The sequence below is a fragment of the Carassius carassius genome, chromosome 13 (assembly GCF_963082965.1).
Source record: "Carassius carassius chromosome 13, fCarCar2.1, whole genome shotgun sequence".
Classification (NCBI taxonomy): Eukaryota; Metazoa; Chordata; class Actinopteri; order Cypriniformes; family Cyprinidae; genus Carassius; species Carassius carassius.
Genome location: NC_081767.1, coordinates 14,836,347 through 14,848,566, shown reverse-complemented (window position 1 = coordinate 14,848,566; position 12,220 = coordinate 14,836,347). Strand labels below are relative to the sequence as shown.

The window sequence follows — 12,220 nt, the reverse complement described above, 5'->3', positions numbered from 1 at the left end:
GCCACATTACGTACCTGTGAATAAATCTAATATTACAGATATCTGCATTGAGGTTAAAGACGATCTGAACAAACACGTGCGTTTCACGTATGGTAAAGTTGTGGATAAACTTTACTTCAGACCGGTGAAATAAGTTTTAGTTTTAGCAAAACTATTACGCAACTATGGACCCCGAGCGATATGTTACATACTACCGGAACCAGGCGGGTAACGGCTTACCAGGATACGTGGCCGGTCCTGTTATGTACGGAGCAGGCATAGGTGGCATCTTCAAATCTCTTTTAAGGACGGTGCTACCGCTGTTGAAAAGAGGTTTTAGTATAGTAAAACCACATCTAAAAACTGCTGCTAGAAATATAGCTAGCGATGTTGTGACCAGCGGTCTATCAAGATCGTATAATGACAATAATAATAATGGACAAAATGGCAACGGCTTAATGGTGATGTCACGAGGTTCTTTTAAACCACCGGGTGAGCGTGTACGTAGGGGGAGTGGCCGTGTGAAGAAAGCTAAACATCGCAGTAACAAGCGCGCGGCCCCAAAATGTAACCGCCGTCCCCGCACTAAACGTGTAAAGAAAACCGTCCGTACCAAAAGATTTCTGAACACTATTTTCTAAACATGGCTCTATTCCATCGCATGTCCGAGGAGTGTATTAAATCAGAGTTAGACTTATTTACAATCCCCATGACACAGACGTCCATTGAAAAAAATACTTACGTCGAAATACCGCCTCTATCCGCAATTACCGATTCATCACTATTAGAATTTTTGGTAGCACTTTATTTTACAGTACGTGTACTTCCATGGTACATACATGGTAAATATCCTGTACCTACAGGGAAATGTGTGGTAACACAAGGTACTTACCTGAACTGTATGTACATGGTAACTAATAAGAAACACGGCTGTACTTAACAGTTGTACATGCATGGTAATTAGTTTGTATGTACATACAAGTGTGGGTACTTACAGGTAGTGTCTGTACATGGTAAGTAATTAGATACTTCACTGTAACTACTAATGTAAATACATGGCAAATATGTAGTACTGATGGACAAGTGTGAATGTACTAAAATGCACTTACATTATCTGTATATGGCAACTGATAAGAAACATTACTGTACATCCTAATGGTATTTACATGGTAAATATGTAGTACTTACGGACAAGTGTGGGTACAAACAGGCACGTCCTTACAGTATCCATTTATGGTAAGTAATAAGACACATTAATGTACATCCTAATGGTATGTACATGATAAATATGTAGTACTTATGGACTAGTGTGGGTACAAACAGGCACGTCCTTACAGTATCCATTTATGGTAAGTAATAAGAAACATTACTGTACATCTTAATGGTATGTACATGGTAAATATGTAGTACTTAAGTATGGTTAATAACAGCCACAAACAAACAGGGTACATTCATGATAACTAATGTGAAACTATATGTGCTTTGGAAGTTGGTTAGGAACACTGCAGTAACTGTGCAGCTCTGCATGTTAATGCTCAGCAGGCACAGTCCTTTTAAATAGGGATTTTGACATATGATAAGTTGTAAGTGTTATTATGAGTCTAGTAGCTACTGTATAAGTCCAAAGTAAAATCTGTCTACACGTATAATTATTAGCAATGCACACCATCAAAAATCTCTGTTGAATCAATTAGTTAAGAGAATCAGTGACATTAAAGAAGGAGGTAAGTTAACTGCAATGGCATTTACCATCGATTACTCAACAAGTACCTTGGTCCATGTTCTTACCCCCCAACTTGAGTACTGCATAACTTATACATGAACTAATAGGTACATTCACCAGTACGTTCATAGTAAGTAAATGGAAATAGGACTGTAAAATAAAGTGCACCATTTTACACAAACATTACATAGTAATTACCAGTTCTTCCAACTTTGTTATAAGCTTAGTCCATATACACCACTATATGGCATATCAACTAGTAAGGACTGTAAAAGATGACATGAAAGCAATGTAGAATTAACAGTTCTTAATACACTACAGTACATACATAGTGCATCAAAACAATGACTTTATTTGTTAACCATTTTGCTTTTTCAATGGCATCAATAAGGACAATAACATGTTAGACGTCCATGTTAGTAATGCACTGTAAAATAGATTGCACTATTGTGCATAACAGAGAAGAAACTTAAAAGAGCCATTTAGTTCCAAGTTATACATTGTCTATAAAACATTGTACTTTATCTAGAAACATAACACAAGACAGGGTGAACTTAAAGACAACAAAGTGAGGGGAACATTCACACTTTGTTTTTTAATCAATAAAATGGGCTTAAAATAAATCTGAAAAAGATTACTTTTCTACATGGTGAACGCTGTATAAATGCTACTGCTGCACTGAACAAGACATCTTATACTTTTGAGCCAATTACTTGTCTTCTTTTCGGAATTTATATCCAATTGGTAGGAGCTCACGATTCTGTTTCATTTCAGTGATTTTACTCATGACTTCTGGTTTTGTATCCAGATATTCCTTGCACTTTTTTGCAAATTTCTGCAGAGTTCCACCCTGAAATTCTGGAATGTGCAGTTCAGGAGTAGCAATTATCTGCAGCTCTGCAATGATAGCTGTAAGAGCTATGGTATTGCGATCAACATTGTGTAGTTTGCAGCTTCTGGAGACACTCCTAGTCCGTAGGAAGCTCTTCAGAATGGCCTTGTAGCGGTGCAAAACATCATCAGGAGTTTTAACTGAAAAAAAGTATTACACAGCATAGAAATTATGAAAGCATTTACAGAATTCAACAACAAAAAAAAATGACTTCTCTCGCTAATTTATTATGGTGGAAACTCTTATTAATATATGTACATTATATAGGTGTGAAGTAGTTAAAGGTAAACTATGTAATTTAAATTTAATAACTCAATAAGACATAATTGTCTCAGCACATTAAATTGGGAATGGAGAAATCACATACACACACACACACACACACACACACACACATATATATGTGTGTGTGTGTGTGTGTGTGTGTGTGTGTGTGTGTGTGTGTGTGTGTATGTTTGTGTATAGCATACTGCAGGTCCTATAATATACTAACTTGCCTCTTCGAATGTAGGTATCTTTGTCTTCTCTGACTTTGTGCTTTCTCTTGTGTTTTCTCTTTGGAGGCTTGTCTGAGGAATCTGATGTGTCTGAGAATGTTGAGTTGTCTGCAGATTCTGACTCAGAAGATGAATCATTTTGCATTCTTCTGTTTGTCCCTAAAACAGTATGCAAGTAAAAAAAGACAATTTTGTAATTAATCACATCCAAAATAAAAGTTTATATTATATATTGTTATACATTGTTTACATTTTCATATTTATATTTAAATACCATATAAGTGTCAATTATATGTCAGTAAATATGTTAATAAATGTGAACAATATTTAAAATAAATATTATCAATAAATATATTCTAGGGCATATAATATATGAAGAACTTTATTCTAGAACATAATGAGATGCTGTTCCAGCAAACCTTTAATACTTTAAATTCTCATTTCCATTCGTATCAGGTTTCTGAACATCAGATCACACATTATTTTGTTGTTGTTGTGGTTGTTTGACATAAAAAAATAAATAAATAAAAACTGAGCCAGATATGGAAAGAAAACAATGTGTAAACCAAGACTTACCTAGTTGTCTTTTATTGAGGGAACCTCTCAATTGCTCCCGCAGAAAATCCCGTTCCTCTTTCATGAGTCTATTTTCTTCTTTGAGTTTTTCAATTGTTGCAACTGCCGTCGGTGCAACTTGTGGTGAACCAGAGACAGGAGGTGGCACTGAGACTGTATCACCTACTGTAGATTTACAGTAATTACAAAATATTTATCTGGTCATTCTAGAGATCTCAAAAAAGTTGAGTAAATCTGGATTATTCTTACTTTAAAATGCAAGCATGGAAGGCACATTAATAAACAACTAGTGTTTACACCACTGTACTGTATATAGTCAAGTACAAGTAAACTGTTATGAGGGTGAATGTTATGATTAACTGCTATTAGAGGAGTGAATATGTTCATAAATTCATCACACTTATTCTGCTGAATAATGGAAAGGATTTATTTATGGCTTGTAAAAAAGGAAAGAAAAGAAAAATAGTTACCTTTATCAACAACGCCACCTTGGTTTCTCCCCCGCTTTGTGTTCTGCATACTATTAGAAATGTTAACATTAAAACACATAGCAACAGCACTGACAACATACAACCATGTTACTTGAGTAACATTAATGCACAATGGACAAGTGGGTCAAATATGCCAAATATTAGGGGTTAGTCCTGTCATCTGACACTCCAGAAATTCATAAAGTAGGACATCTTAAACTATGTGAAATAACTCTTTGATGTAACTGGGTGCATGATTTTCGGAAAGTAAACAGAAATTTTAATTTTTAAGTGTGCCATTGTCTTTAAATTATAATTTGTTATATTTTCAATAATAATACATTTTTTAATATATATATATAAAAAATAAATATATACATATATATATATATATATATAAAGGATAAAAATCTACTTCAGCTAATACTGTAAAAAAGGGAACCCATAATATTGTTACAGTTAACAGCTAAGGTATTCACTTCATTTGTTATTTATTTTTATATTAAGCAAAAAATTACAAAATATGTCAATTGCACATACTGTAAGGCTTTTTTTTTTTAAATCTGAATCTAATTGTAAAATTTGGTTTCTACTCCAATTCGCTATAAAAATAAAACGTTATAGCATATATATATATCATTACAATCAGCTAGATTAATATATATATATATATATATATATATATATATATAGCTGATTGTAATGTAATGTAAATATGTTTAATTATGATTATTTAATGCTTTAACCATGTATGGCGATGGCGTTCCGATCTGCCACGCCACATTAAGTGTGTACACACAGTACAGACACGTCCAGAACCAAAAGAACCGAAAATATTCGCTACAAATACGTATACACTGCTAGTATGTATATTGTCTTTACATGATAACGTACCTTAACGCGACCAACAGGAAATTATTGATTGATGCGATTGCTTATCGCTGACAATTTCAAATACCGGAAGGGCGGGCTTCCTGTTTAAAAGCTGACTGGCTACATGTGCAAAAACGTGTTCATAAAACGGCCAATCAGTATTCAGATTGTTAGTTTTGGCGGACTTTTTATTTTTAGAGGCTGATAGTAATACAATATTACACAAAGATTAACTCGTTTAGCTAATGGAATTAATAAAATGAGTTTAGTCAGACATTTATTACGGAGCATTTATGGAAAACAGAAGTCACTCATTAAATGGCTTCAGAAACACAGACTTCTGCTTAGAAAAAAGAAGTGTCCAGTATGCAAAAAGAGGATGAATCTTCAAAAAAGTAATGCAACAAAAGATGGATATCGATGGTAAGTGATCCCACCTTTTTTTTTTTTTTTTTTTGCAAGCTATGACAGTACATAACTTTTAATAATGGTTTTAAATTTAAAATTTCTAACGTAAAGAAGAAGGTCCCAAAACCTTTTGTAAACTGATGTCTATCATCATTGCAGGATGTGTAGGAGAAATCGGCACAAAGATGTGTCTGTCTCCATACGTAATGGTTCTATTTTTAGCAGAAGTCATGTTACCCTTGACTCCTATATGAAGGTCATTCACAGGTAAATAATCCTAGTTCATATTTTAACTATTTAATGATGTTAACAGCTCTTATGCATACATACAGTTGTGAACTATGAACAATATTAAAATATGTATTCTCATATGTATTTACCTGTACCTGATATGACAGTAGCAAAATAAACAAATTCATTTTAACAAATCAGTTGAAATAAATTTTATAATGACCCACTGATTAAGAAACTAACTTGCTTTCACTGGCAGTTTTAGTAATTTTAGTCATCAAGTCATTTTCAATTGTTATAGTCAATACCACTAGAAATCAATTCAAGGGGTTAAATATTGCCCCTTACCAGAAAATTTAATACCTTACACGTTTAAGACCTAAAATAATATGGATGTCAATAAATCAAAATAAATTGTGATTTAATCTCATAATTTCGAAATATGTAAATCTTTTTCACACAAATGGTTTTGAGACAATTTTAATTTAGTGTTCAGTAAACATCTTTAGTTTCATATCGATTAATAGGTTGAACTTGAACCTGTAGATGGGGATAGGGGTATATTTAAGACAAACAGGTTGGAAAACACTGTTATATTAATCTAAATGTTATTACTTTCCTTTAGATTTGCTCAAGGATTACGTCTCCGTCAGGTGGATATGCTTGAGGAGGGTTTGTGTGGCAGTTCTGCAACACTTACAAAGATCACCAAAAAACTCAAAACAGTATGTGTTAAATCAATACAAAAATTGCGAAGAGAAAGAAAGATGAGAATTGGTGGACCAAGGGCCTTTATAGTCCTGGATGAAAGCAAATTTTGCCACAAGCGAAAGGTATTTATATATTTTTTTTACAAGATAATAATAAACTAATGGACTGTGATCATTTGCATTATGACTAGTTCCATGTTTGTTATATTACCCTTATACCCTTATAGTATGCACGTGGACGCTTTGGAAACACCTGGTGGAGAAAGGCATGGGTGTTTGGCATGATTGAAGTCAAAAGAAGGCGAAGGAGACCTGTGCTCAAAGTAGTGAAACGAAGAACAGCTGGAAAATTGATTCCCATTGTTGAGAAGTATGTGCGTCAAGGAAGCACTTTACTCAGTGAGTACTGGCCAGCTTATAGAAGACTTAGTCAGCATGGCTTTATTCACTATCAGGTCAACCACAGTCGTTTCTTTGTGCACCCACAAACAGGAGCTCATACGCAGCATATAGAACGTGCATGGAGAACCTACAAAAGTGAAGTATACCGTTATAGGGGTAACATGACTCTAAAGACATTGAAAAATCAACTTGCCTTTATTGAATGGCATTATTGGAGGGGGAAACAACATCCCAAAGGTGTTCTTGGTTGTCTGCTTCAAGATATTGCTGCTGCATATAGAGTATAATACGAAAAGCATCTATATGAATTTCTTTGAGTAATCCTGCTAAAGATAACACACTGCATCAGGAAACATGCAAACCTCATTAATGTATATTTAGTATACTTAAGTACAGGTAAGTATAAATGTATTTTAGATGATACCATGTTTAGTCAATAAAAAGTAATTGTTTTTATACTGTACAAAGAATGTTGTCTGATTTGTCAGACATGCAAAAGAAGTCTAATGTATCTCTTGCTCTGGCTACTGTGTATAGACCACCAGGGCCGTATACAGAATTCCTAAAAGAATTTGCAGATTTCCTCTCAGACCTTCTAGTTACAGTTGATAAGGCGCTAATCATGGGAGATTTTAATATTCACGTTGATAATGCAAATGATACATTAGGACTTGCGTTTACTGACCTAATAAACTCCTTTGGAGTCAAGCAAAATGTCACCGGGCCCACTCATCGTTTTAATCATACACTAGATCTAATTATATCGCATGGAATCGATCTTACTGCTATAGATATTGTACCCCAATGTGATGATATTACAGACCATTTCCTTGTATCGTGCATACTGCGTATAACTGATATTAACTATATGTCTCAGCGTTACCGTCTGGGCAGAACTATTGTTCCAGCCACCAAAGACAGATTCGCAAATAACCTGCCTGATCTATCTCAACTGCTATTTGTACCCAAAAATACACATGAATTAGACGAAATTACTGACAACATGGGCACTATTTTCTCTAATACATTAGAAGCTGTTGCCCCCATCAAATTGAAAAAGGTTAGAGAAAAACGTACTGTGCCATGGTATAACAGTAATACTCACTCTCTCAAGAAAGTAACTCGTAGTCTTGAACGCAAATGGAGAAAATCTAACTTGGAAGTTTTTAAAACTGCATGGAAAAACAGTATGTCCAGGTATAGACAGGCTCTAAAAACTGCTAGGGCAGAGCATATCCACAAACTCATTGAAAATAACCAAAACAATCCAAGGTTTTTATTTAGCACAGTGGCTAAATTAACAAATTACCAGACGCCACCTGATTCAAATATTCCACCAACGTTAAATAGTAATGACTTTATGAATTTCTTCACTGATAAAATAGATAACATTAGAAATACAATAGCAAATGTAGATTCTACAGCGTCTAACACTTCAGTTTCATCCATCGCACCCAAAGATAAACTGCAGTGCTTTACAAATATAGGACAGGAAGAGCTAAATAAACTTATCACTGTATCTAAACCAACAACATGTTTATTAGATCCTGTACCCACTAAATTACTAAAAGAGCTGTTACCTGTAGCCGAAGAACCGCTTCTCAATATCATTAACTCGTCGTTATCTTTAGGTCACGTCCCAAAACCATTCAAGCTGGCGGTTATCAAGCCTCTTATTAAGAAACCAAAACTAGATCCTAGTGTACTGGCAAATTATAGGCCTATTTCAAATCTTCCATTTATGTCTAAAATTTTAGAAAAAGTTGTGTCTGCTCAATTGAGCACCTTCCTGCATAAAAATGATCTGTATGAAGAATTTCAGTCAGGTTTTAGGCCCCACCATAGCACAGAAACTGCACTTGTTAAAATTACAAATGACCTGCTTCTTGCGTCAGATCAAGGCTGCATCTCATTTCTAGTCTTACTTGATCTTAGTGCTGCGTTCGACACCATAGATCATGACATACTCATAGATCGATTACAAAACTATACAGGTATTCAAGGGCAGGCTCTAAGATGGTTTAGATCCTACCTGTCCGATCGCTACCATTTTGTTTACTTAAATGGGGTGTCATCTCATTTATCATCAGTAAAATATGGAGTGCCACAAGGATCCGTCCTAGGTCCCCTTCTATTTTCAATATACATGTTGCCCCTTGGTAATATTATTAGAAAATACGGAATTAGCTTCCACTGTTATGCTGATGATACTCAGCTATATATTTCAACGAGACCAGATGAAACTTCCCAATTATCTAAGCTAACAGAGTGTGTTAAAAATGTAAAAGATTGGATGACAAATAATTTTCTCCAATTAAACTCGGATAAGACAGAGATATTAATTATTGGACCAAAAAACACCACACAGAATCTTGTAGATTACAATCTGCAACTAGACGGATGTACTGTTACTTCCTCTACAGTCAGAAATCTGGGTGTTATATTGGACAGCAATTTGTCTTTTGAAAATCATATTTCCAATGTTACAAAAAACGCATTCTTCCATCTTAGAAACATTGCCAAGCTACGAAACATGTTATCTGTTTCTGATGCAGAAAAGCTAGTTCATGCTTTCATGACCTCTAGACTGGACTATTGTAATGGACTTCTAGGTGGTTGTCCTGCTTCGTCAATAAACAAGCTACAGGTCGTCCAAAATGCAGCAGCTAGAGTCCTTACCAGGTCAAGAAAATATGATCATATTACCCCTATTTTACAGTCTCTGCACTGGCTACCTATTAAGTTCCGTATCAGTTACAAATTATCATTACTTACCTATAAGGCCCTAAATGGTTTAGCTCCTGCGTACCTAACTAGCCTTCTACCACGCTACAACCCATCACGCACCCTAAGGTCACAAAACGCTGGACTTTTGGTAGTTCCTAGGATAGCAAAGTCCACTAAAGGAGGTAGAGCTTTTTCACATTTGGCTCCCAAACTCTGGAATAGCCTTCCTGATAATGTTCGGGGTTCAGACACACTCTCTCTGTTTAAATCTAGATTAAAAACGCATCTCTTTCGCCAAGCATTCGAATAATGTATCTCTTAAATTGTGAGTGTAGTTGCATCTGCATTTTTATTCTTTAGCTTGGGTTAAACTAATTTTACTTTGTTGGATCAGCAGCTATGCTAATGATGTCTCTATTTTGTTTCTATGTTTTGCCACGGGATTTACATCCCGTGGTAACTAGGATTTACACAAGCTCCAGTCTGGATCCAGAACACCTGAGAAGAGATGATGCTGACCCTCAGAGGACCCCAGATGATGCTAACCTTGAATCAACAAACAGAACTAACAAATATTGCTACATGTGTGACTGCATCCTATAAATTACTATTAATTAATAATATTGATAGTTCATCATCTAGCTGACTACGTCTTGTATTATTATTATTATTATTTTTATTTTTCTAAAATCCTGTCAAACGTGCACAAACTACTAGCTACTACTAAATATTGTAGAAACATAATTTTCTGTAAAGTTGCTTTGTAACGATTTGTATTGTAAAAAGCGCTATACAAATAAACTTGAATTGAATTGAATTGAATTTGTGCACTATAAATTAATAAAAATATAGCTGTTTTTCAATTGCTTGTGTATGACTGTTAATGCTAAATTGCTCATCTCAACAGTGCTTATGACAAAGTTGAAAGAACTGGTAATTACTATGTAATGTTTGTGTAAAATGGTGCACTTTATTTTACAGTCCTATTTCCATTTACTTACTATGAACGTACTGGTGAATGTACCTATTAGTTCATGTATAAGTTATGCAGTACTCAAGTTGGGGGGTAAGAACATGGACCAAGGTACTTGTTGAGTAATCGATGGTAAATGCCATTGCAGTTAACTTACCTCCTTCTTTAATGTCACTGATTCTCTTAACTAATTGATTCAACAGAGATTTTTGATGGTGTGCATTGCTAATAATTATACGTGTAGACAGATTTTACTTTGGACTTATACAGTAGCTACTAGACTCATAATAACACTTACAACTTATCATATGTCAAAATCCCTATTTAAAAGGACTGTGCCTGCTGAGCATTAACATGCAGAGCTGCACAGTTACTGCAGTGTTCCTAACCAACTTCCAAAGCACATATAGTTTCACATTAGTTATCATGAATGTACCGTTTGTTTGTGGCTGTTATTAACCATACTTAAGTACTACATATTTACCATGTACATACCATTAAGATGTACAGTAATGTTTCTTATTACTTACCATAAATGGATACTGTAAGGACGTGCCTGTTTGTACCCACACTAGTCCATAAGTACTACATATTTATCATGTACATACCATTAGGATGTACATTAATGTGTCTTATTACTTACCATAAATGGATACTGTAAGGACGTGCCTGTTTGTACCCACACTTGTCCGTAAGTACTACATATTTACCATGTAAATACCATTAGGATGTACAGTAATGTTTCTTATCAGTTGCCATATACAGATAATGTAAGTGCATTTTAGTACATTCACACTTGTCCATCAGTACTACATATTTGCCATGTATTTACATTAGTAGTTACAGTGAAGTATCTAATTACTTACCATGTACAGACACTACCTGTAAGTACCCACACTTGTATGTACATACAAACTAATTACCATGCATGTACAACTGTTAAGTACAGCCGTGTTTCTTATTAGTTACCATGTACATACAGTTCAGGTAAGTACCTTGTGTTACCACACATTTCCCTGTAGGTACAGGATATTTACCATGTATGTACCATGGAAGTACACGTACTGTAAAATAAAGTGCTACCGAATTTTTTATCGCTGGCACGGGAGAGGATTATCTTAATAACACTCTTTTATACACTAGACTCAAAATAACCGGACCCGACGGTTCTAATATACCAGACGGATCGCCTGTCGGTTTAATAAACTATCCGGGAGCATGTATATTCTCACAGGTGGATGTCTCTCTGGGAGATCGTCTGATAACCCAGAGTTCCAGTACCTACCCCTACAGATGTTTGATTGAAGCTCTGATTAATTTTGGAAAAGATGCACTCGAAAGTGTCTTTTCAGCCGGTTTGTTCTACAAAGATACACCGGGTCACATGGATGCTACTGACCCTGCTGGAGAAAATACGGGGTTAATGAAGAGAGCTGCATTTACCAATGCTAGTAATGTGATAGAATTACTAGCCCGCATTCACAGTGACATTTTCTTTCAAGAAAAATTTATGCTGAATGGTGTAGATATAAAAATAAGAATGACAAGAGCTAAAGATGAGTTCTGCCTAATGCGAGATGACGCTGTTGGTTATAAACTCAATATTGTGTCAGCATCTCTTTTTGTCAAAAAAGTTACTGTTTCACCAGGCGTCCGGTTGGGGCATGCTCAGGCGCTTCTAGGCACTACTGCTAAATACCCCATAGACCGTGTGTGTGTGAAGAATTTTTCTATCCCAGCTGGTTCTCGCGTATCTAAT

At 35.2% G+C, this 12,220-nt stretch overlaps 1 protein-coding gene across 1 annotated transcript; it reads right to left on the bottom strand.

The window, feature by feature from the left end:
• Nucleotides 1–2,104: 2,104 nt before the first annotated feature.
• LOC132155607 (coiled-coil domain-containing protein 106-like) lies at nucleotides 2,105–3,795 on the bottom strand. The gene is made up of 3 exons (XM_059564350.1): nucleotides 3,668–3,795; nucleotides 3,092–3,250; nucleotides 2,105–2,734 (listed from the first exon to the last, which is right to left on the bottom strand). The coding sequence occupies exons 1-3, from the start codon at nucleotides 3,729–3,731 to the stop codon at nucleotides 2,412–2,414; spliced, it is 546 nt and encodes a 181-aa protein (XP_059420333.1). The 5' UTR covers nucleotides 3,732–3,795; the 3' UTR covers nucleotides 2,105–2,411.
• Between the last annotated feature and the right edge of the window lie 8,425 nt (nucleotides 3,796–12,220).